General features: G+C 37.6%; 3 protein-coding genes across 3 annotated transcripts; all 3 read right to left on the reverse strand.

Annotated features, from left to right (window-relative positions):
* Positions 1-14,744: 14,744 nt before the first annotated feature.
* LOC108119940 (uncharacterized) lies at positions 14,745-15,241 on the reverse strand. The gene has a single exon (XM_017233383.3). The coding sequence runs from the start codon at positions 15,201-15,203 to the stop codon at positions 14,832-14,834; it is 372 nt and encodes a 123-aa protein (XP_017088872.3). The 5' UTR covers positions 15,204-15,241; the 3' UTR covers positions 14,745-14,831.
* Positions 15,242-18,956: 3,715 nt separating this feature from the next.
* LOC108119944 (uncharacterized) lies at positions 18,957-19,217 on the reverse strand. Its single transcript, XM_017233386.3, has one exon. It carries the CDS (start codon positions 19,180-19,182, stop codon positions 18,982-18,984), a length of 201 nt encoding a protein of 66 aa, XP_017088875.3. The 5' UTR covers positions 19,183-19,217; the 3' UTR covers positions 18,957-18,981.
* Positions 19,218-20,180: 963 nt separating this feature from the next.
* Positions 20,181-20,780, reverse strand: LOC108119938 (SKI family transcriptional corepressor 2). Its single transcript, XM_017233380.3, has one exon. It carries the CDS (start codon positions 20,728-20,730, stop codon positions 20,410-20,412), a length of 321 nt encoding a protein of 106 aa, XP_017088869.1. The 5' UTR covers positions 20,731-20,780; the 3' UTR covers positions 20,181-20,409.
* Between the last annotated feature and the right edge of the window lie 348 nt (positions 20,781-21,128).

Genomic DNA, 21,128 nt, shown 5'->3' on the forward strand with positions numbered 1-21,128 from the left:
TAGATTAAATAATGATGGTAAAACATAAGAATTTAAAAAAAAATGAATATAAAAATTGAAATCAAGAACTTGAATTCCGAAGAAGATTTTGTAAGATACCTTAATACAAGAACAACTGTATTTGGAATATAAAACATGAAAATAAGGTAACTCAATTAAAAACAAATTATAAAAATAAATAAAAAACTTGAGATCCAAAGTTAAAAAAAAAAAATTTAATAAAAGAAAGAATGTCAGGGATAATCAACAGTCCCAGTCTCAGGCGCAGTAGATATATTGTCCAGCAGGGTGTATATTTGGAAAATAATGTATATAAAAATAAGAAAATAAAACATAAAAAGAAAATAAGATATAGCCGTCAAAGGGTGTCGCTGGCAGAGTAGATATATTGCCCAGCAGGGTGTATATTTGGAAAATAATGTATATAAAAATAAGAAAATAAAAAATAAAAAGAAGATAAGATATAGCCGTCAAAGGGTGTCGCTGGCAGAGTAGATATATTGCCCAGCTTACAAGAGAATAATATAAAAAATATATAAAAACAAGAGAATAAAAAATATAAAGAAAATAAGATATAGCCGTCAAAGGGTGTCGATCTAAAAGTAGATATATTGCCCAGCAGGGTGTATATTTGGAAAAAAAAATGTATATAAAAATAAGAGAATAAAAAATAAAAGCAAAATAAGATATAGCCTTCAAAGGGTGTCGCTGGAATAGTAGATATATTGCCCAGCTTACAAGAGAATAATATAAAAAATATATAAAAACAAGAGACATTTAAAAAATAATGTATATAAAAAAAAGGAAAATAAAAAATAGAAATAAGAAAATAAGATACAGCAGTGATGTGACACACCTTGGTGGTTTGTGATTGGAAAAAAAATAAATAAGTAGCAAAATAAAAAAATAAAAAAAAAAAGTAATAAGGAAAACCACCGTGGTGACAAGCAGGCTGTCAAAAGACCACTAGAGTTTTCAAAATAAATTAAAAATAAATAAGTATAAAAAATAATTAATAATCACAGAATTATAATTTTTAAAATAAAGACAACTGCTCTGAGCTACTACCGATTGGTAACTGAAAAATATTTTACAAGTTATTCAGGACTTTCACATATTCCGAAGTCAAAGCATACTTTGCTCCAAAGTTAGATGTTGTGTGACCAAAGAGCGAAAAGAGTGAAAAGGATTTTCCTTTTCCTGGATTTTCTAGAGTATTACTGTTGTCCACACTTACCACATTACAGTTAAAAATGTTGAGTTCTTTAGACCCAACGGCCAACGAAGCGGAAGTTGATTTATTTTAGGCGACTGTTGGTTTCTTTTTTCGGTGGGAGAGTTTCCAGAAGAGTGTTGCATTGTTACCACCTACACCGCGTCTAAGAAGCACAGATAATAAAGAAAAATTGTTGAGGCATAACATTATTTGGAACATAATTCTTACCCTTTTCAGGTGACTCATCCTCTTTCGTTAAGCTCATAAAAATGAAGAAGAATTTGGTATAATTAGATGGAAGATATTGGAGATAATATGAAAAGTTCACAGATGAAACTGGCTCAAGACCAGGTGGATAATCCCCACTCACTTTCATTAGATTTCTGACTCGACTCTTCTATTTTTTCCCATTGCATTTCACTCCCATTTTCAATTCATTTAGCTTCGTTTGTTGCTATTATTTTCTATCTTTTTTTGTACTCACTGCTCCATTATACTTTGCTCTCTGGTTGTTACTTCCTTCTTCTATTTTTTATAAGCATTTTTCAATCGCATTTCGATGCGCATTTTCATTTGGGGTCAAGAAAAATCCATTAGCAGTCGGTGGAAGTTAAATAGAATCCATTAGCTCTTGCCGCCAGTTCCTGCCCACGCACCCCTTCTTTCCTTTTACTTTATATATGTTTTTTTTTTATATTTCATTCTGAGGAACATTGTAATAAAAACTCCACAGATTCTTTGAAGGGGAAGCCTCCGTAAAAGGAAAAAGCTTCACACACGCAATGTCCAAATCTCAGATGTCTTTGTTGAAGGAGTTGAATTTTATTTTGGTGAGGAGGGGGGACCTGAAGCAATTAAATTTCATCAGATTTGGGCCAGGTATTGCCCCGATTTTGTGGGTGAAAGATTAGCTTATATTTTGGCCTTCCATCCATCAACTTGTGGATTTGGAATTTAATTTATTGCATCCAATTGTATTGTTTGTCTTTGGATTATTTTTGGGGGAACAAAAGATCCGATCTGGATTAGTATTTTTTTAATGTGTTTATGTATAGTTCAGGCGCCGTGGCTATTTTTGGGAGTTTATATTTAATGGAAAGTATCTAATGGATTAATAAATTTTTTTTAAATAATGAATTATTTTTATGTTGTTTTATTTTTTGTTCCATAGTTAAGTTATGTTAGTTAAGAAAAGTTAATGTTCTTAGCCTTGTTGTGCTTCTAGCCGGAAGCGTCTGTCCATTAACCCCTTGGGCTGGCTACCATGCCTTTAACCTCCTCCCGATCCTTTGGGCCTTACTATCTTCCTTTGAGTGGATGTCTTGCCATTTTCCTGCGAGCATTTCCCCTCTGACCCCGCTGACATGCTAAAGAAAATCTATTAACCTCCAGTGACATATAGCCAACTCACCCTTGAGCACTCTGCACGCACATAGATACCATACAAACGCTTCCATACACACGCTCCCATACACACACTCCCTCTAATGTGACACAATGCATATTTATGGCCCCATTTGTGCAAACTGTCGATAGTCAGTTGGCCAAAGGCAGGTGGTCGTGGCACAAATGGGGGGCACAGTGCCGGGTAAACTATAGGTAATCATAAAGAATCTGAGGCTGCTTTATAGATATTTACTAAAGTAAAAGGTAAATTCAATATAGTTATAGTATTTAATCAATAAAATACATTTTAAAGTAGTAAATGAAGTGGTAGTTTATGAATTTGTTATATTTTTTAATTTGCTCTGAAAAGTATGCTACATTTAATTTGTTTAGCAAAGTTCAAAACCTATTCATAAAAACCAAGCCCGATGGTTATCAACATTATACCCTTGCAGAGGGTATTATAATTTTGGTCAAAAGTGTGCAACGCAGTGAAGGAGACATCTCCGACCCTATAAAGTATATATATTCTTGATCAGGATCACCTCCTGAGTTGATATGAGCATGTCCGTCTGTCCGTCTGTCCGTCTGTCTGTCCGTCTGTCTGTCCGTCTGTCTGTCCGTCTGTCTGTCCGTCTCTCTGTCCGTCTGTCTGTTTCTACGCGAACTAGTCTCTCAGTTTTAAAGCTATCGTCTTGAAACTTTGCACACACCCTTCTTTTCTTTGCACGCAGTATATAAGTCGGAACGGCCCGGATCGGCCGACTATATCCTATAGCTGCCATATAACTGATTGATCGGAAATGGTATAACTTTGGTGTTTTTAGAGTTAGAGAGTTCAAATTTTACATTTTTGGCAAAATAATACGACATGCCAAATTTCATAAGGATCGGCCGACTATATCCTATAGCTGCCATATAACTGAACGATCGGAAATGACCCAACTTTCGTGTTTTTGAAGATAGAAAGCTGGAACTTAGTACAGATTTAATTCTTGGTCAGTTGATCCAACCTACCAAATTTCATTAGGATTGGCCGACTATATCCCATAGCTGCCATATAACTGAACGATCGGAAATGGTATTTGGTAGAAATATCAACTTTCGTATTTTTGAAGATAGAAGTTTGGGACTTTTTTTAGATTTTGTATTGTAATAAATTGGATTATATATTCCTATTCCCATAAGGATCGGCCAAATATATCCGATGTTTGCGATATATATCCGGTTTTAACTGCAAGGGTATATAAACTTCGGCTCCGCCCGAAGTTAGCTTTCCTTTCTTGTTTTATATTAAATCTTTAAGTTAAATAACTTAAAGAAAAAAGATTAATTAATTTAAATAAATTTAAAATATTAAATTACCAAACATTAAAGATGGAAAATTTAAAAAATATCCACCTGCATCATTCAGAGGCATAAAGAAAAAATCAAAGACCATGACAAGTTGAAGGAAAAGACAGGATAAATAAAGCTTCCCATAGGCTATTTAGCAAGGACCTGGAGGTTGGAGGAGCTGAAGTGCGTTTAATGGCTCCTTTTTTGGGCCAATTTTTTTTTATTTGTTTGTTGCCACCATGGGAAGAAGAGCCGAAAAAAAACGAAAGCAATTGCGAGAGCTTACGGAGGAAAGCGCAATATGTGCGCACTCATTGCCCAGCTGTCACCTATGGGCGAGGGACGAAAGAAGGGGGGTAGCTTGCAGCTTGGCATTTAACGCATTGTCCTTTTAGCCATATTGATGATGATGCCAAATGACACCAAATGGCAATGGTGGGCAAGACAACGACACCGTGGCTTCCAGCTAGGATTTTCACTATCACTTGCATGGTGTCCAGCTCATCCAAGGACCGACTGCCTTCTCTTCTAGGCGAATATACACTGAGAGAAAAATATACATAAGTAAAAAAATAATCTTGGAAAGACGGAAGTGTTTATCGATGTTAGAATGAAAAAAGTCATTTAGGTTTGTTTTTATTTTTTTCAGTGTCGTGTATTTTTTCCCCCACACTATATCCCTATGTCTGATCCGTCGCCATCTCATGCGTTGTTGTCGCAGTTGTTTTCATGTTGTGTCTGCCATTATTTCGTGGATTTTTGGCTGCTTTAGCATTTCACTTTGATAGTCCTCGTCCTGTGGCCTGTGTACATATGCGGACTTTAGCCAAAGTGGGCGGAGGTGGTGGCAGAGACTGCTCCCCTGTCCCGCCCTGGCCGCGTTCTTTTCCGATTCTTGGCCCGGCTAGGTCCTTTCATGGCAGCTCTCTCGCTTTATCTGCTGACAGTCATAAGTTTTGCTTTGCTTTCCATTTTTATTTCATTCTCCAGATCGGCCCCGCCCCCATTTCTATTGTCCCGCCTTCCCCGCGGTAACTCATCAACGCGCATATGTTCGCTTTTCGGGTTTTCTTGATATATATACGTACATGTATGACTTTTTTTTGGCCTTTTCTTCTTGCTCTGAAGTCCTTTGGAGTCCTCTGCACTCATCGACTAAGAAATTTATTTTTATTTGTTAGATCCTTGCTCAGCTTGACTTTTTCCTGTTGCTGTTTCCGTTTGTTGTAAATTTTAGTGGATTATCCTGCCGATTCCGTCTGCTGCTTTCTGCTTGCCTTCTCTCCTTGACGTCGTTATCCTTCCATTTATTTGGCAAATTTATTCAAACTTCACTAAACACAATCAATTTACGAATTATTATTATGCCTTGGAATATTCTTTGTGACGCAGTGTATAAGAGAAGTTTGTTGATGTCCTTTTTGGGGAGGGAGAGAGTACTTGGGAAATATGGTTTATGAAGTTATGGATATTAAATATTTAAAGGTAACTAGAGAAGGTAACTATTTGGGAAGCTTTATCTTGAGACTTAATTGGAATTTTTTTTTAATATATTAAATTACTAAAATATAGGTTTCTGTTAAAGGGTATCTTTAAATTGTATAAAATTTCTCCAACTTCCTCTCTTTCCCCGACCTTCCTTTGATTTCCTTGTCGTCATTTGTTGGCAAGTCCTTTTTTCGCATTTATTGCATTTGTTACGCAGGATGGCCCCACTTTACCCTCTTCCCTGGGCCCCATCTCCCCCTCTCGAAAGCACTTTCCGCTTATGATCTGCTTAGCCTGACCGGCCACGCCCCCATCCTCCACCCGTCACCCTGCCTATATCCTTCAGCCTCCCTCTTCCGCCTGCAACTCCTTCTGGTTTTGGCTCATTTGCCGGCCGCCTCTTAGCTTTATGTTTATGATTTCCATTTCCATTTCATGTGTGGGCGTGGCTGCCTGTAATTACCACTTAAAGTCCACCCACCCAAAGAGGGAAAGAGAACGAAACATGGAGAAAGAGTGAAAAAATGAGGAAGAACAATGGTCGTTTGGACGATTGTTGTATTTTATTTTTGCTTTTGTTGTTGTTGTTTTTGCTTTTGTTGTTGTTGTTGTTGTTGTGGCGGGGGTGTAATCATAATAAATAATAAATGAATGAATTTTATTGCTTAATGGATTGCAGTTACACTCGGTGGAGTTGAAGTTCTGCCCAGGGTCCTCTTTCATTGGCATTAGTCACACTTTATTTATGAATTATGATACGCTATTCGGGTTAAACGGCTTACGTCGGCATATTGAATTAGTAAAAGGATTTGGCCAAGTCATTGTGGCCAAAAAGGTTTTCTTCTTCAGGTAAAAACATCTCATAAATATTCGTTGAAAGGATTGGCTTAAGTGATGCTTTCTTCAAAAGTGATTTTACATTTATTTAAATTAGAATTTTAGCCTTTGACTTATCATCTTGAATTTATCTCTCTTGAATTGATTTATGAATATTTTATTTGAAAGAGTATATCACCTAGTCGTTGTCACACTAACCCCTCGTACATTTATGAATTTATTTCGATGTGTTTCGGTGGTCAACTGGCGACACACTCAGATGGCCGCCCTCGTTCCGCCTCTGAAATTTGAGTAATAATGATTCATTGCCTATTAGCAGTTAATTAGACTTAAAAGGCGGCCATCGAAGGGATTAGGCCCGGCAGCCCCCCTGGCTAATGAAAAACTATACCATCCGGAGTCGGCTTTGAACTCGTTTCGAGCCATTACGAGAATGTGCCCTCAAGCGGGCTAGCTGCAATTAGGTAAGCCCGAAGAAATCTTAGCCAGAACTTTGCACCGAGTTGGTCATGGTCCATTGGAGCAATTACCAAATTTCGTTATGTCCTTCGCCAAAAGGAATTAATAGTCTCCGGGAAGGACAGCCCCATATAAATAACTAATATCTGTTTATGATTATTGCAGTCTGCCACTCAATTGGATTAGCATTTCGCATTGTTGTCTGGTCTGCCTGTGTTTTTTTTGCCAAGTCCTTTTTATCCTTTTGGCCCCCAGGCAGGAGAGAGAGTTGTCATTGGGTTTTATGTCTAGCAAATGCCGCCGTTGTCATAGCCATTAGGCCAATATTGATATGGTCTATGGGTATTATTTAAAGCCACCCGAAATGCGGCCCACACAAAAGCCATTCCCCGCTCCCATGCGACCATGTGCCCATGTTTAAAGGCAAATCGTTGTCAGTGAGGTGTCGTGTTGGTTTAAATGCCCTGGGCCTGGGAAATCCTTGACATGCTGCCTTGGCAGTTGAAGTTTACGATAAATGCCAGTGTATCCGCATCCTTGACGGTTAGTTCGAGCCTTTTCCCTCTAATGCGCTCTAAATATTTTCCAATCTGTGGCCCAGGGGGAGCGCTTCAAGCTTCAAGCCTTCACAATTCCAGACATCGGAAAATTCGTTTAGAAGTAAACTTATGCCTGGCTTCTATTGGCAGCCACTGTTTCGGTTTCCCCTTTCGGAAAAATCATGGAGAGGAGCATATAAAGGATTGAAAGCCGAAGGGATCACCGTGGAGACATGGTCTCAATTGCTTGCCAGGCACGTTCCTAAATTCAGCCAAATTGACAAACAAAAACCCTTTACTTAGCTGCACTGGGAAAAATAATTGAATGGGCTTTCTTGTAACCTTCAAGAGATATCCTAAATAATAGAATAATTTCTTGAAGTGTAATCCAAATCTGGCTCATCAAGTGCGTGTGTTTTTGGGGTAAGCATTTAAGGTGGAAGCGAAATGCCACATCCAAACACAATTTCCAACAAATATGGATTGGATTCACTTACAGCGGCAATCGCTCAGCGGACCACCCCTCCCCCCATCTGATTAAGCTAAATTGCTTGCCCAGGGGCTTGGAAGGAGGGGTCGGGCCGGAAGTAGAACAGGGGGAATGCATGGATCATTGCCCTGGCAGGGAAATGCGCGGCGGTTGTCGCAGCTCGCTAATTGACTTAGCCTGCCATAATGCTTTTTAGCCATGTTTAAGCGTCATCATGTTAACTGGACGCCGGCACATACATGGCCATAACACACATGGCCAAATTCACGCTACCACACACATGGACGTCAAATGTTTGCCATGGCACGAGAATGGCCTGTAATTGCAATCTAGTTGGGACTTTGGTCGCAGTTTTGAGGTTGAGACTATTTTTAGTATAAAATTAATAAAATATAGAATATTTATTTTATTTTAAAATATAAAAAAACTATCTCTCTAAATGCATATGAAATGAATACAGTTTCTTTATGATTTATTTTTGAATAAAAACATAAACCTTTAGTTCAAGAGGTTATTTTATTTTTATTTTATTTGGCTTTGTGGAATTTTTTTAAGGTTTTTTAGTTTTTCATTTTAATTATAAGAATTTTGTATTACGGGCCCAATTTTTGTTTACACGCACACTAGTCTAACACACACATAGTACACCCACGCCGATAGAATGTCCTCGCGAGTTCATTGCATTTTTACGGCCTACACTTTGGGCCTGGTTGGCTGCACAGTTAAGTAGCCAAAGCGATGGACACGTAACGGAAATGCACTTAAAAAAAAGACTTATGCACTTATAATAATTTTCAAATTGTGTCTAACAATACCTGATACTTAAAGTTTATGGAAATTCTTTGCTGTACCAGGTATCATATACTAGTCTTTTATAAAAAGTTTGTATAATTATAGTATTATTTTTAGTGCTAAACCGAGTTGTGGCTGCAGCTGCTGTCGATGTTGTTGTTTGGTTTTCTGGTTTGTTTCGTTGCGAAAACTTTGTTAACTTCAACTGACCCAGCTCCTAGCCCGCTGGCTCCAAAACTGGACCCCACCTTCTTTTAACCCACTCGACTTGGTGGACAATATTTGGCAAAACATTTGCTGTTGCTGCCGGGGGATCGAGTCAATTGAATTTAAGTGGCTGCAACAACAGTAAAGCGGCAACAAAGTCAATGACATCTCCCGGCCACTTTTGTGGTCCTCAAATATGTTGCATAGTTATTGGCCAACTCAACTAACGCTCGTTCTATATTTCGCATTTCTCGTATTCCTTGCGTTTCAATTTTTGGATTTTATTTTTTTGAACATGGTTTTAGGTTTAGGTTGGCTGATATTTGTGCTTTTTTTTTTGGTTTTTGTGCTTTGTGAAGCATCATCAATTTTCATTGTAACGTGATTAGTTTGCGAGGGACTGGAAACGGATATGAGACAGCGAGGCTAACTTCATTTTTCCAACCAAAAACGCTGATGACCATAAATGCCAAAACCAAAAGCAACAAACCCTCGCCAGGGACTTTATAAATGATGAGTACAGTCGGAATAAAATAATCTTTGGGGGGATATTCCAGTAATATGCAGAGATCCCATGGATTAATGGTAATAATAAGCATAATAATAGAGATGATATTTTATTGGAAATAATTTCAAATATTTTTTTAAGAAATCTTCTTGAGGAAATACATTTTTAATCCTCATCCTTATTAATATTACCATTTTCTTTTGTGTCTAATATTCACAAATAATATTTCTTACAGTGTTTAATACTCTTCCCTTCCCCCAACCCTCTGGTTTGGCCAAAAATGCCTAAACAAAAATTTCAGGCATCTGTGTTATGTTCACGGCGTATCATTTTTCTATGGGCCATGTGTAATTTATGCTCCATTTGTTGGGCGAGCTCCTCTGGCCTGGCTCTTGTTGCTTTACTTTCACATTTTTCGCCTATTTATTGTGTGGCCATTTCTATATAATCTCTATGGCTCTCTATTGTTTGCTGGTAGGGAGGCTGGGCTCCATGATAGACACATGCTCTTTTGATTTATGAATGCAAACGAGCTACCGAACAACAGGAGACCTGAAACAGAAACAGTAAACGCCATTGGTGGGGGCATGCAACACAATCAGAGTGATTCTTTCTATTGCCGGCATTGAAATCGTTTTTCTTGTTCAGCAGCCTCAGCACGCATTTAAAGCAATTAGCCTAAAAGTGTGTTACCTTTAATTTCATTAAGTTCTATAGCTTTCACTTGGAAAGTAGATACCCTGGAACAGTCAGAGTGTTTAAGGTGAAGTGGTGTGATTTTCAAGTAATATTTAAGCTTCTATAAGAGTAACTGGTAGTTATATGTTTAAAATAGTTACCAATATATAAAGTTTATTATATAAAATATTTGATATATATTTTCCACCGTATTCTGGTAGTTTCATTCACGTTTGATATTTCGCAACTTTGTTGCCAAGGCCTTGCACAATAGCCGGGCCAGTAGTGCAAAAAGTGCAACTCAATCAGGCGGCGGTCGAGTGCTTCGAGTCAAGCCGTTGAAGCCGCAGTTCTAATGAAGCAATTTTCGTTAAAAGCAGTCACCGCAGCTACCCGCATTTCCCTTCCTTACTTTCATCATAGTCCTTAACGCTTTCGCCCCCCTACTCTGTTAGCCGAATAGTATGTGGGGATTCGTTTTCAACATTTTTAGTTGCCTCGGCGCGTGTTTGTTTCAAAAAGCTCAAATTGCGAGTGCCAGGAACAAAATCCGTTGGCCAAAGAAAAGGAATTACAGCTGACTCTGGCACTGACTTTTCGCAATTATCCAGAGCTCCAAAATCCCCGCCCGCCTGCCATTGAGAGCCACCTTCAGTCCAGGCACTCCACACCATCCTAGGCTACGTGCGAATTTATTGATAGCGATATTTTGTTACAGGATGGGGGGGATCGGGCCAAGGACAGAGGTTAGGGGGATGGGGGCAGGGAATGTGTTTTAAGTGCATTTTACATTTCCGGTCAATGGCGCTAACCTCACGAAATCTGCAGGACTTGCTTTTATTTTTTTTCACTCTCTCTCTAAAACACTGACAGAAACTAAGGATTTTTCATAGAAATTTTTAACAGTTTTAGGTTTTATTAAATATTTAAAAATATAAAAATTAAGTCTAAGCTTTGCTGTATTTTTTATACATTTATTTGTAACTAAATATAATTTTTTTCAGTTAAACCTCTTCTCACTTTATTCTGATTACATTTCTTATTATATTCGAACAGTTTTCGCTTTGCTTTTCATTTGCCATTTGCGTCACGCGCCCCCTTTGACTCCCCGCCTTGCCCTTTGGTCCTTCGGGACTGGCTATTGAGACCTCAACGATCCTAGGATGCTACGTGCCCCGGCGCCCAAGGGTTAAGGGGCATTAAAGAAAGCGAAAGAGACACTTCGAAGTGTCGACACTTTCCAACTTTTGCAGCTACTTTTTATTTTATTTTATTTTATTTTTTTGTGGCCTCTGCAATTGCTGCGTAATTTTTATTAGCTCTGAATGAGCATCTCAAGTGGCGCTCTATTTATCTTGGGAAAAAAAACAAACCCCCCACCTCGTCTCATTTCCAAATTGCCAACATAAATTTATTTGTTTGGCAAAACAATTTGGATCTCAGGCCCCCCCCACTCCAAAGGACCTCCAGTCCTGGGCCTTTAGTTCACTTTGATGCGTGTCTCGTTTTACATTTTTTGACAATTTCATTGTTCCGTGGCTGTTTTTTATTCCGGAATGATAATTTTTGGCGCGTGTGTGAGGTGGGAGTCACGTCATATGACAAAAGGGGGAGTGGCAATGGCTGAAATGCTTTTATGCCCAAATAACAAGCCATAAACATTTGCCGTTGCCATTTGCCCATTTTCGCGCGCGTTTTAAACAAAAAAGACAATATGTATAAAAAAATAAAAAAAGAGGAGGGTAACAGTAACAAATAAAAAATGATAAAGAATTTTATTGCTCACACGCAAGAAACAAACAAAACGATAGAAGCCGAAAAGCAAATAAAGTAAATGGCTTTGTCGCATTAGAATGCAACCCCTCTATTACTTTACTACAAATGGCTGGCAGTTTGATATTTTGATTGTCTCCCAGCCCCAGGTATTTTCAGTATTTTGGCATTTGATTAGTTGACACATAAAATGTGTCATTCCCTTGTAAAAGGGATATTTAAATCCTGAATCTTCAATCCTCAATCCCGCCACAAACCCCCATCTCGAAAGGATTGGCTAAATATAAGAGTGCCTGCCAAAGCTGGTTTTGTTTGCCTTTTAGCCAGGGATATACATATTATAGCCTGTCGAAAAATGTATCTCGAATCTGTTTAAAGGTGAGAGGCTTCATTCAAGCAAAGTTTTAATTGTATAAAATATTGTCCAGTGTTAACCCTACCAGGATTGCCTTATCTACAAACTTGATACCAACAGCTCAATAGTAGCTAAGTTTTCATTTCTGTAGTATTCCAACTTAATTTTCCTTTGGGAAGTCAATTTCGAAAATTGGTAATTTACACTCGATATGATGACTACACAGTTCCCAGTTCCCCATTGGAATTGCCAAATATGTTGATGGGTTAATTTCTGGTCAAAGCCTACTGCTCCTTCTGACTCTGTTGGTCTAGTAGCTCACCATAAATTAAGCATATGGATATGTGCCCAGCTATAGTTATCCCCCATCCTAAACACACATATTGAGAAGAGGGGCACATGTCTGACCAAACATTTTGTATATGGTACAATTTCTAAATGGAATTTAATTTCCGGATTAGAATAGACATTTCGTGCAAGCTGAGGAATGGAGTAATGCACAGAACAAACTGAACTTTGAAGGGTGTCTAGAGTCTGGAGTCTGGACTCTGGAGTGCTTTTCTACCACATTACCATGCCAAAACTATTATATCCTAGCTGAAGAGCACAGAAAGAAAAATAAATATTTTTCTATAAATAATATAAATTTTCTGGAAACTTTGGATCTTCATGTAACTAATTTTTTTCTTTTTAAATTGTTTTATAATTATTTGTATATATTTTTCAATCTATTTTCCATATATTTTAAGTGCATTTTGGACTTGTTCTTTTCAGATTTTTCACTGCCTCAATGAACAATCACAACAAAAGTTCTTCATGTGTGCCGCACAGAGGCGGAAATTTGTGGGCGTGGTTAGTAAAATGTTCTAAAACTAGCCACCTCTAGCTTTTCTCACTCCATTCCCTTTCTTCTTGGTTTTTGTTTAAAATTTGCCAACAATTTTCCCAACAGCTTCCATACGTTGAGAGTGTAGAGGATCCTGATTGGATCTGTTAGAAAATGAGAAGGCCTGACAACGATGAGGGGGAGGAATCAGTGACCGTTATGGGCTTGATTTAAGCCCAACTCGAGTTATTAATGTAATTTGATTTTGCCATCAGCAGCCAAAGCAGGCAAGCCAGACAAAAGCCAATGATGGCTTTGGGAGCAAAAATGGTAATCATGATATTGTTTATGAACCGAATGATGAGCTGACATTGCAGGCCAGTTAAAGGTTAAAAATGACGCCCAGCCAGGAAGCTTCCTTAGCAAAGGAGTCTAAATTTTTTAATAGAGTGTAAATTACCGGAAACACAATTAAAAATGTTCCAGGGTAAAATATCCCAGGACCAGTAGACAAAAGCTCACATAAACAAAGGGCCAAGGCGAACATGGAGCTGGCGAAGGGTTAAGGGGTTCGAGAAAATTGAAAGGATCCCAGGGGTTGGGGTTAAAATAAAGGGAAATCATTTGAGGCTAACTGCAGGTTTCTCAATCACAAAACGTGGGTGGGCGGTGGCTTAGCCACCTCGTTAGTAAGGAGCTGAGGACTTCAGCTACTTAACAACCCTTTCCCGTTTGGCCCAGCCTTCTAAATCGTTTCGGAATTTTCCAAGACGCTAAACGGTCGACAATGACGTTGAGACGTTGGCCCAGGGCGGGCTAAAAATTGTCGGAAACACCTTGTTTTTTGACTGCCTCTAAGACTCCCCCTTTCTCCGTCATATGCCGCCTCCATTTTCACAAGCTAAGCACTTTACCACCCACGGCTATTGTTGTTGCCCGGCGCATAATATGCTCATTGTTTATAAAACAAGCCCGAAAACAGGTCGCCGCCGTCGCCGGTGAAGCAAATGTTGAACGGAAAACATCAAGCCTGGGTGGCAAGGGTGTTAAACTTGGGGAAGGAGTAGGTTATATGGGTTAATAGTTTGGCAAAATGTATGGTTAGTCATAGAATTTTGGTCAAGGATTGGTTGCCTAAAAACAGAAACATAAAATTTGTAATTATAATATTTTTAACAGACTTAAAAATATATATCTTATAATTTCTTAAATCTTAAGTAATAAGCAGTGTTTAAAATTTAATATTTAACCATTTTTAAAAAGAAGAAAATGTATAAAGCAGCTGTGAAATAAATTAGTGACTAAGAATGAAAAAATGAAAATAGACAGAGGCAAGATAGAAAAGTTAAAGGGAGAAGCCAGCAAAGTTTAATATGAAATATTATGTGGAGAAAAGTTTCATGAAGCTGGTATAAAGCTAGTTATGAACCTTTGTAAGGTGGAAACAATTCGCGAAGGTCTGGCAGTAGATAAGGCTTTAATACCCTTTACGAAATTTTTGCTATATATAAAATAATTATATATTTCTTAGTTAGTTAACGATAAAATATATAAAATGCTTGAGATAACGAATTAGAGAAATATATTTTTTATATATCTTTAGAGTATCTCAAACCCATATCAACCCGAACCTAGGTCTTAACCTGCTTGGTGTAACTGCTAGATACAATTTATTTTAATTGCACAAAGTAGTTGGCCACCTTGCTGGGCTGCAGCAGCGGGACCAATTAATTCTTATTTAACTCGGTCTCAGTTGGGATTTTCGGTCAGTGACAACTTTTTGTTGGTTTGGTCGTGTTTCCTTAAACGATTTTTATTAGAATTTCTCATAACAAATGATCGGTAGAATCCCTTTAGGTTTAATCTTTTTTAAGCAAAGAAAATCTATGAATTCTTTTAACTTAAATATATTTATTTTTAATACATATTATTTACACTTTTAAGGGGCGGCTATGGCCTGTTCGTATTTTGGAGGAAGTGCGGATGCCATTTGCTGTTGTTGTTGGAATGGTGGTTGTTGGAATTGTTGTTGTTGTTGGAATTGCTGTTGTTGTGGGAACTGCTGTTGCTGTTGCCAATTATTCGCTGTTTGGGCTGGAACCACATTGGCCGTTGTGGTTATGGCGCCTCTACCTGGCGGCATGGCCACTTGAGCAGAAACACACCCTGAAGTTGGATTTTGGACCACCACGACGCCGCGAGACATCAGGCGGCGGCATCGACGGCAAGGACTTCCCCAAAGCCAAGGATTCGAATAGTAGAGAAGTCCTCGACGATGGTGACACTCGATATTGACATTAATGTTGCTCATTTTTGTTCGATATTATTGTAAGGTCTTTGTTTCTTGGGTTCACAACGTACACTGGCCAATTCGAACGCGGGGCTTCAGTATTTATCATTTCATAGTTCCACATTTCACATGGAGTGCGATAAGTAAATCCTCAAGAGCACTTTATCTATGCATTGATTGATCAACGAGCGCTGGACGCTTTGGTGATAGTAGTATACCAGGGCTGGCCAGACGAAAAATAAAATAAATATATTTTGCTGTTTGGCTTAGGTCATTGAATCATTGGGGCTTTTTCAGTAGGGGTTGCCTGAAGATCAAAGTCAACGTGTGACTCATTCTATGTCATTGGAAAGTACATGGAGATTATTGATAAACGATATAGATTTTCATGCACTTTTTATATCACTAAATTAATTATTTGTATACCCTTGCAACGCAGTGAAGCAGACATCGTAAAGTATATATATTCTTAATCAGGATGACATCCTGAGGTGATATGAGCATGTCCGTCTGTCTTTTTCTAATCGAGGATCATAAGGATCGGCTGACTATATTCTATAGCTGCCATATAACTTAGCGATCGGAAGTGGTATTTGGAAAGAATACAAGCTTATGTATATTTGTAAATAGAAGCTTGGTCCTTTTTTTAAATTTTGTATTTTAATAATTAGTTTTTATTATGAAATTTTAATAAGGATCGGCCTTATTATAAGGACTATATGCGTTATTTTCGATATTATATCCCATTTTAGCAGCAAGTATTGTAAGTTCGGCTCCGCCCGAAGTTAGCTTAGTGATCAGATTGATTATTTAAATTAATATCCAGAGTATTTATTATAATTATTATTATTGGATAAGATTAGACACAAAAAAACATAAAATAGTTTGCTTTAATATTCATTTATTTAATTCATTTATTTTTTTTTTAGGCTATAACCTAAATGGTGATGACTGCGGGGACCACACGTGTAGTAGTAGCAATGGTGGTGGTGGTAGGAACTGCCACCTGAGCGGGAACCACTATGATGTTCCTGTTCCTGCGGTTGTGCAATCTGTATAGAAGTCCTTGGCGGCGAGGCTCGCACTGAATGTTGACATTGATATTATTCATTTTGTCAAAGTTGTGCTCCACTCTTCTAAGGTATTGTGACTGGTTATAACATTAATTTTCTGCACTTCTTTATTCCTATTTATATGATTTTTTAAGAGCGATGAGGATATCGCTTAATACCTTAAGCAATTCCTCGAATCGCACCAGTTGTATCATGACTCATTATATCTGTGTATTTCGTTTAAATTTTCAATTCGTTGACTCATTTGCGTTCATTAGAGGTTTCCCAAAAGATAAAGTTTAAGTCAGTGGCACAATTAAAGGTATCCATTTTAATCAGGATACTCAATTATGACTGATGATTAATAATTAATTTAAACAAATAATTTTCCGGTGGGTTTTCTGGTTTCATCATGGGAGGCTAATATCGGAGACCCACTGCAAATACTATATATAGCCCATTTTTTATCCGATCCTTGAACGGAATAGCTTAAACGATTTGTGGATTGATTCTCCATAAATCTGCATTAAAATCTGGGAACAAATTATTTTTTCACTTTTTTGTAAAATTTTCTGGATTTCGCATTTTCCCTTCAAAAATGGGGAAGACCGCATGGAAGGCCAATATGACCCCCTGCGAACGCTATATCTTTGGCATTTTTTATCCGATTCTTGATCGGAGTACCTTAAACGATTTGTGGATCGATTCTCCATAAATCTGCATTAAAATCTGGGAACAAATTATTTTTTCACTTTTTTGTCAATTTTTCTGATGGATACCCTTCAAAAATGGGGAAAACGCATAGGACGCCAATATGACCCCTTGCGAACGCTATATCTTTGGCATTTTTCATCCGATCTTTGAACGGAGTACCTTGAACGAAATGTGGATCGATTCTGCATAAATCTGCATCAAAATCTGGGAACAAATTATTTTTTCACATTTTTTTCAATTTTCCTTATGGATACCCTTCAAAAATGGGGAAAACGCATAGGAGGCCAATATGACCCCCTGCGAACGCTATATCTTTGACATTTTTTATCTGATCCTTGAACGGAATAACTTAAGCGATTTGTGGATCGATTCTCCATAAATCTGCATCAAAATCTGGGAACAAATTATTTTTTCACATTTTTTTCCATTTTCCTTATGGATACCCTTCAAAAATGGGGAAAACGCATAGGAGGCCAATATGACACCTTGCGAACGCTATATCTTTGACATTTTTTATCTGATCCTTGAACGGAATAACTTAAGCGATTTGTGGATCGATTCTCCATAAATCTGCATCAAAATCTGGGAACAAATTATTTTTCCACTTTTTTGTCAATTTTCCTGATGGATACCCTTCAAAAATGGGGAAAACGCATAGGAGGCCAATATGACACCTTGCGAACGCTATATCTTTGACATTTTTTATCTGATCCTTGAACGGAATAGCTTAAACGATTTGTGGATCGATTCTGCATAAATCTGCATCAAAATCTAGGAACAAATTATTTTTTCACTTTTTTGTCAATTTTCCTGATGGATACCCTTCAAAAATGGGGAAAACGCATAGGAGGCCAATATGACACCTTGCGAACGCTATATCTTTGACATTTTTTATCTGATCCTTGAACGGAATAGCTTAAACGATTTGTGGATCGATTCTCCATAAATCTGCATAAAAATCTGGGAACAAATTATTTTTTCACTTTTTTGTCCATTTTCCTGATGGCCAATATGACCCTTCAAAAATGGGGAAAACGCATAGGAGGCCAATATGACACCTTGCGAACGCTATATCTTTGACATTTTTTATCTGATCCTTGAACGGAATAGCTTAAACGATTTGTGGATCGATTCTGCATAAATCTGCATCAAAATCTAGGAACAAATTATTTTTTCACTTTTTTGTCAATTTTCCTGATGGATACCCTTCAAAAATGGGGAAAACGCATAGGAGGCCAATATGACACCTTGCGAACGCTATATCTTTGACATTTTTTATCTGATCCTTGAACGGAATAGCTTAAACGATTTGTGGATCGATTCTCCATAAATCTGCATCAAAATCTGGGAACAAATTATTTTTTCACTTTTTTGTCAATTTTCCTGATGGATACCCTTCAAAAATGGGGAAAACGCATAGGAGGCCAATATGACGCCTTGCGAACGCTACATCTTTGGCATTTTTCATCCGATCCTTGATCGGAATAGCTTAAACGATTTGGGGATCGATTCTGCATAAATCTGCATCAAAATCTAGGAACAAATTATTTTTTCACTTTTTTGTCAATTTTCCTGATGGATACCCTTCAAAAATGGGGAAAACGCATAGGAGGCCAATATGACCCCTTGCGAACGCTATATCTTTGGCATTTTTTATCCGATCCTTGAACGGAATAGCTTAAACGATCTGTGGATCGATTCTCCATAAATCTGCATAAAAATCTGAGAACAAATTATTTTTTCACTTTTTTGTCCATTTTCCTGATGGCCAATATGACCCTTCAAAAATGGGGAAAACGCATAGGAGGCCAATATGACCCCTTGCGAACGCTATATCTTTGGCATTTTTTATCCGATCCTTGAACGGAATAGCTTAAACGATTTCGTGATGAACCCCCTTCAAAAAATGGGAGGCCAATCGAACCCACTGCGATGGCTATATCTTTGACTTGACCGATTCTCCATTAATTTTATGGATTTAAACGTTTTCTTATTTTGAAATGCTCTTTATTTTATTTTAGGACTATTTTTGCCTAGTATGAGGTTACTGCAATCGGGACTGTGGTTGTGGTAGTAGTTGTCGTTGGAATATTAGTGGGGACCACCAAAATACTCCTGGACATCATCCTCCGGCATCTGCGGCAAGGACGCCCCCAAGCCCACGGACGAGCTACGTAGAGAAGTCCTCGGCGATGGTGGCATTCGCAGGTGACGTTAATGTTCACATCAGACATGGCTTTAATTGCTGAATGTTCTTCCAAGTGTTTCCAAAGGTAGACTGCTGCCGAAGCTGCTCCTTCCCATTTATTTATTTCAGTTCATATTGCCAGTTCCAGAGCGATAACGAAATCCTCTATTATATTGTTATCACTTATTAGATTAATCAAATTTGATGTGTTTGCTGCCGTGATTCATTTTTGACCAGGGTTGGTTAAAGTCAATACTTGAATACTAAAGGCTGACTCATTAAAGTCCTAGCTTCTTGGGGTTGCCCTAAAATTTATTAATTTTTATTAGTCATTCAAAATACCAAGAAAACGTAAAATAGAAGGTAGGCTTTAAGTTATTTTACCCTGCCCAAATACATTTTTTTGCAATATAACTAAACTATTATTTGCAATTAAAAATTCCGCAAGAACTTAGTTCCAATTAAAGAGACTAGAAGATGTAACTATTTTGCCAGATTAGATAGAAAAAAGGCTCCCTTTTCATTTAAATTGATTATATTGATGCGTAGAGTTAAAATTACCAAGGAAACTAATTCATTTGATTCGCCATTTCATTAAAATTCCCCTTAGACAAAACATTTTAAAACAATTAACAGAAACTTCCAGTGGTTCATTGTTTCTGGAAAATGTCAGCAGTTACATTATAATTTTTATTAAGAACATAAATGCTAGATTATAAATAGATTTATTCAACGAAAAAAAACAGGCTTTAAATAGAAATAGAAGTTTTTCAATAAAATATACTTAGTTAACGTAAAACAAACCCTCAAGGATAAAATTGTCTTTGGTTTAACAATGAAGTGAAGGCAAATTACATATGTCACTCACAAGGCTTAAGGGGCAATAATTTCTTTTTTTTTAAATGACAACACATTTTTTATATAACATAAGTTAATTTTTTCCATTTCTCAATTACTGAGTAATTATGCACGTCAACGTTTAGATACATATATTTTTCACCTTGGTTACTCAACAACTTAAACAAAGTGAGAATATCGTAAGAGTGAACTTTTATTAATTAATACAGTTTTTATTTTAATATAATATTTTATAACAATAATAAAGTAATCAACAGAGTTTTCAATAAATAAGTGAATATATTTTTCAAGACATTTTTTGGTGTTTAAATTTTTGGGAAATGTACATATCTGGCTCTAAATTTAACTTCTAATTTAAATGATTTCTTTTGCAGATTTTAACTGGTTTTAGTTCACTCCTCCGAACTAGCCATGCCTACCACCTTGGTGGAGGAGGCTGCTGGACAATGATGACCTCCTCAGTTGGGGGCGGACGGCGACCTCCAATCTCGAACTCGATGAAGGGGCGACCGGGACGCATCACATCCACCTCAACGATGGGTGGCGGGGGTGGCTGGTACACCTGGGCCGGCTGGATGACCTCTACAATCTGGGGAGGTGGGGGAGGATAGCGGCTACCCACATCGATCTCGATCACTGGTCGTGGTATCCTTGGGGGCACAATATCCACCTCCACAATGGGTCTGCCATGGTGGTGGTGGTGATGATGATGACGTTCCTCCTCGTAGTATGGCATTCTGTTCGCTAATGTGTCGCCTTTGACGCTTTTTGAAAACTGAATTTATTTTCGCACTCGCCTAACTATTTAAGGAAGTTTTTATCGCTAATTGGGGGAATTTTTTTGAATTTATCTATGTATGTTTTGCACAGAAGCTCAGCTAATTATCTTGTCAGGTGGACTTAATGTCTCTTCCGATAAAAAATAAGTATTGATAAGCTATTTCCAGCTGAGGGGGAGGAGCGTTAAAGTCAAATGAGCTTTGTTATTCTGGTCTGAATCATAAAACTTAAACTTAAGGGGAAGGACATATTTTGGAAGTGTAAAAACAGTGATTGATGATTCAAAAAAAGATATATCGTGTTATGTACATTTTACTTATAAACATCACAAAACTTTTCAGATTATAGAAGATT

The sequence above is a fragment of the Drosophila bipectinata genome, chromosome 2L (assembly GCF_030179905.1).
Source record: "Drosophila bipectinata strain 14024-0381.07 chromosome 2L, DbipHiC1v2, whole genome shotgun sequence".
Taxonomy (NCBI): Eukaryota; Metazoa; Arthropoda; class Insecta; order Diptera; family Drosophilidae; genus Drosophila; species Drosophila bipectinata.

Excerpts from the sequence above, each read along its gene's own strand:
- LOC108119940 (XM_017233383.3), bottom strand. The coding sequence starts at position 15,203 with ATGAGCAACATTAATGTCAATATCGAGTGTCACCATCGTCGAGGACTT.
- LOC108119944 (XM_017233386.3), bottom strand. The coding sequence starts at position 19,182 with ATGTCTGATGTGAACATTAACGTCACCTGCGAATGCCACCATCGCCGA.
- LOC108119938 (XM_017233380.3), bottom strand. The coding sequence starts at position 20,730 with ATGCCATACTACGAGGAGGAACGTCATCATCATCACCACCACCACCAT.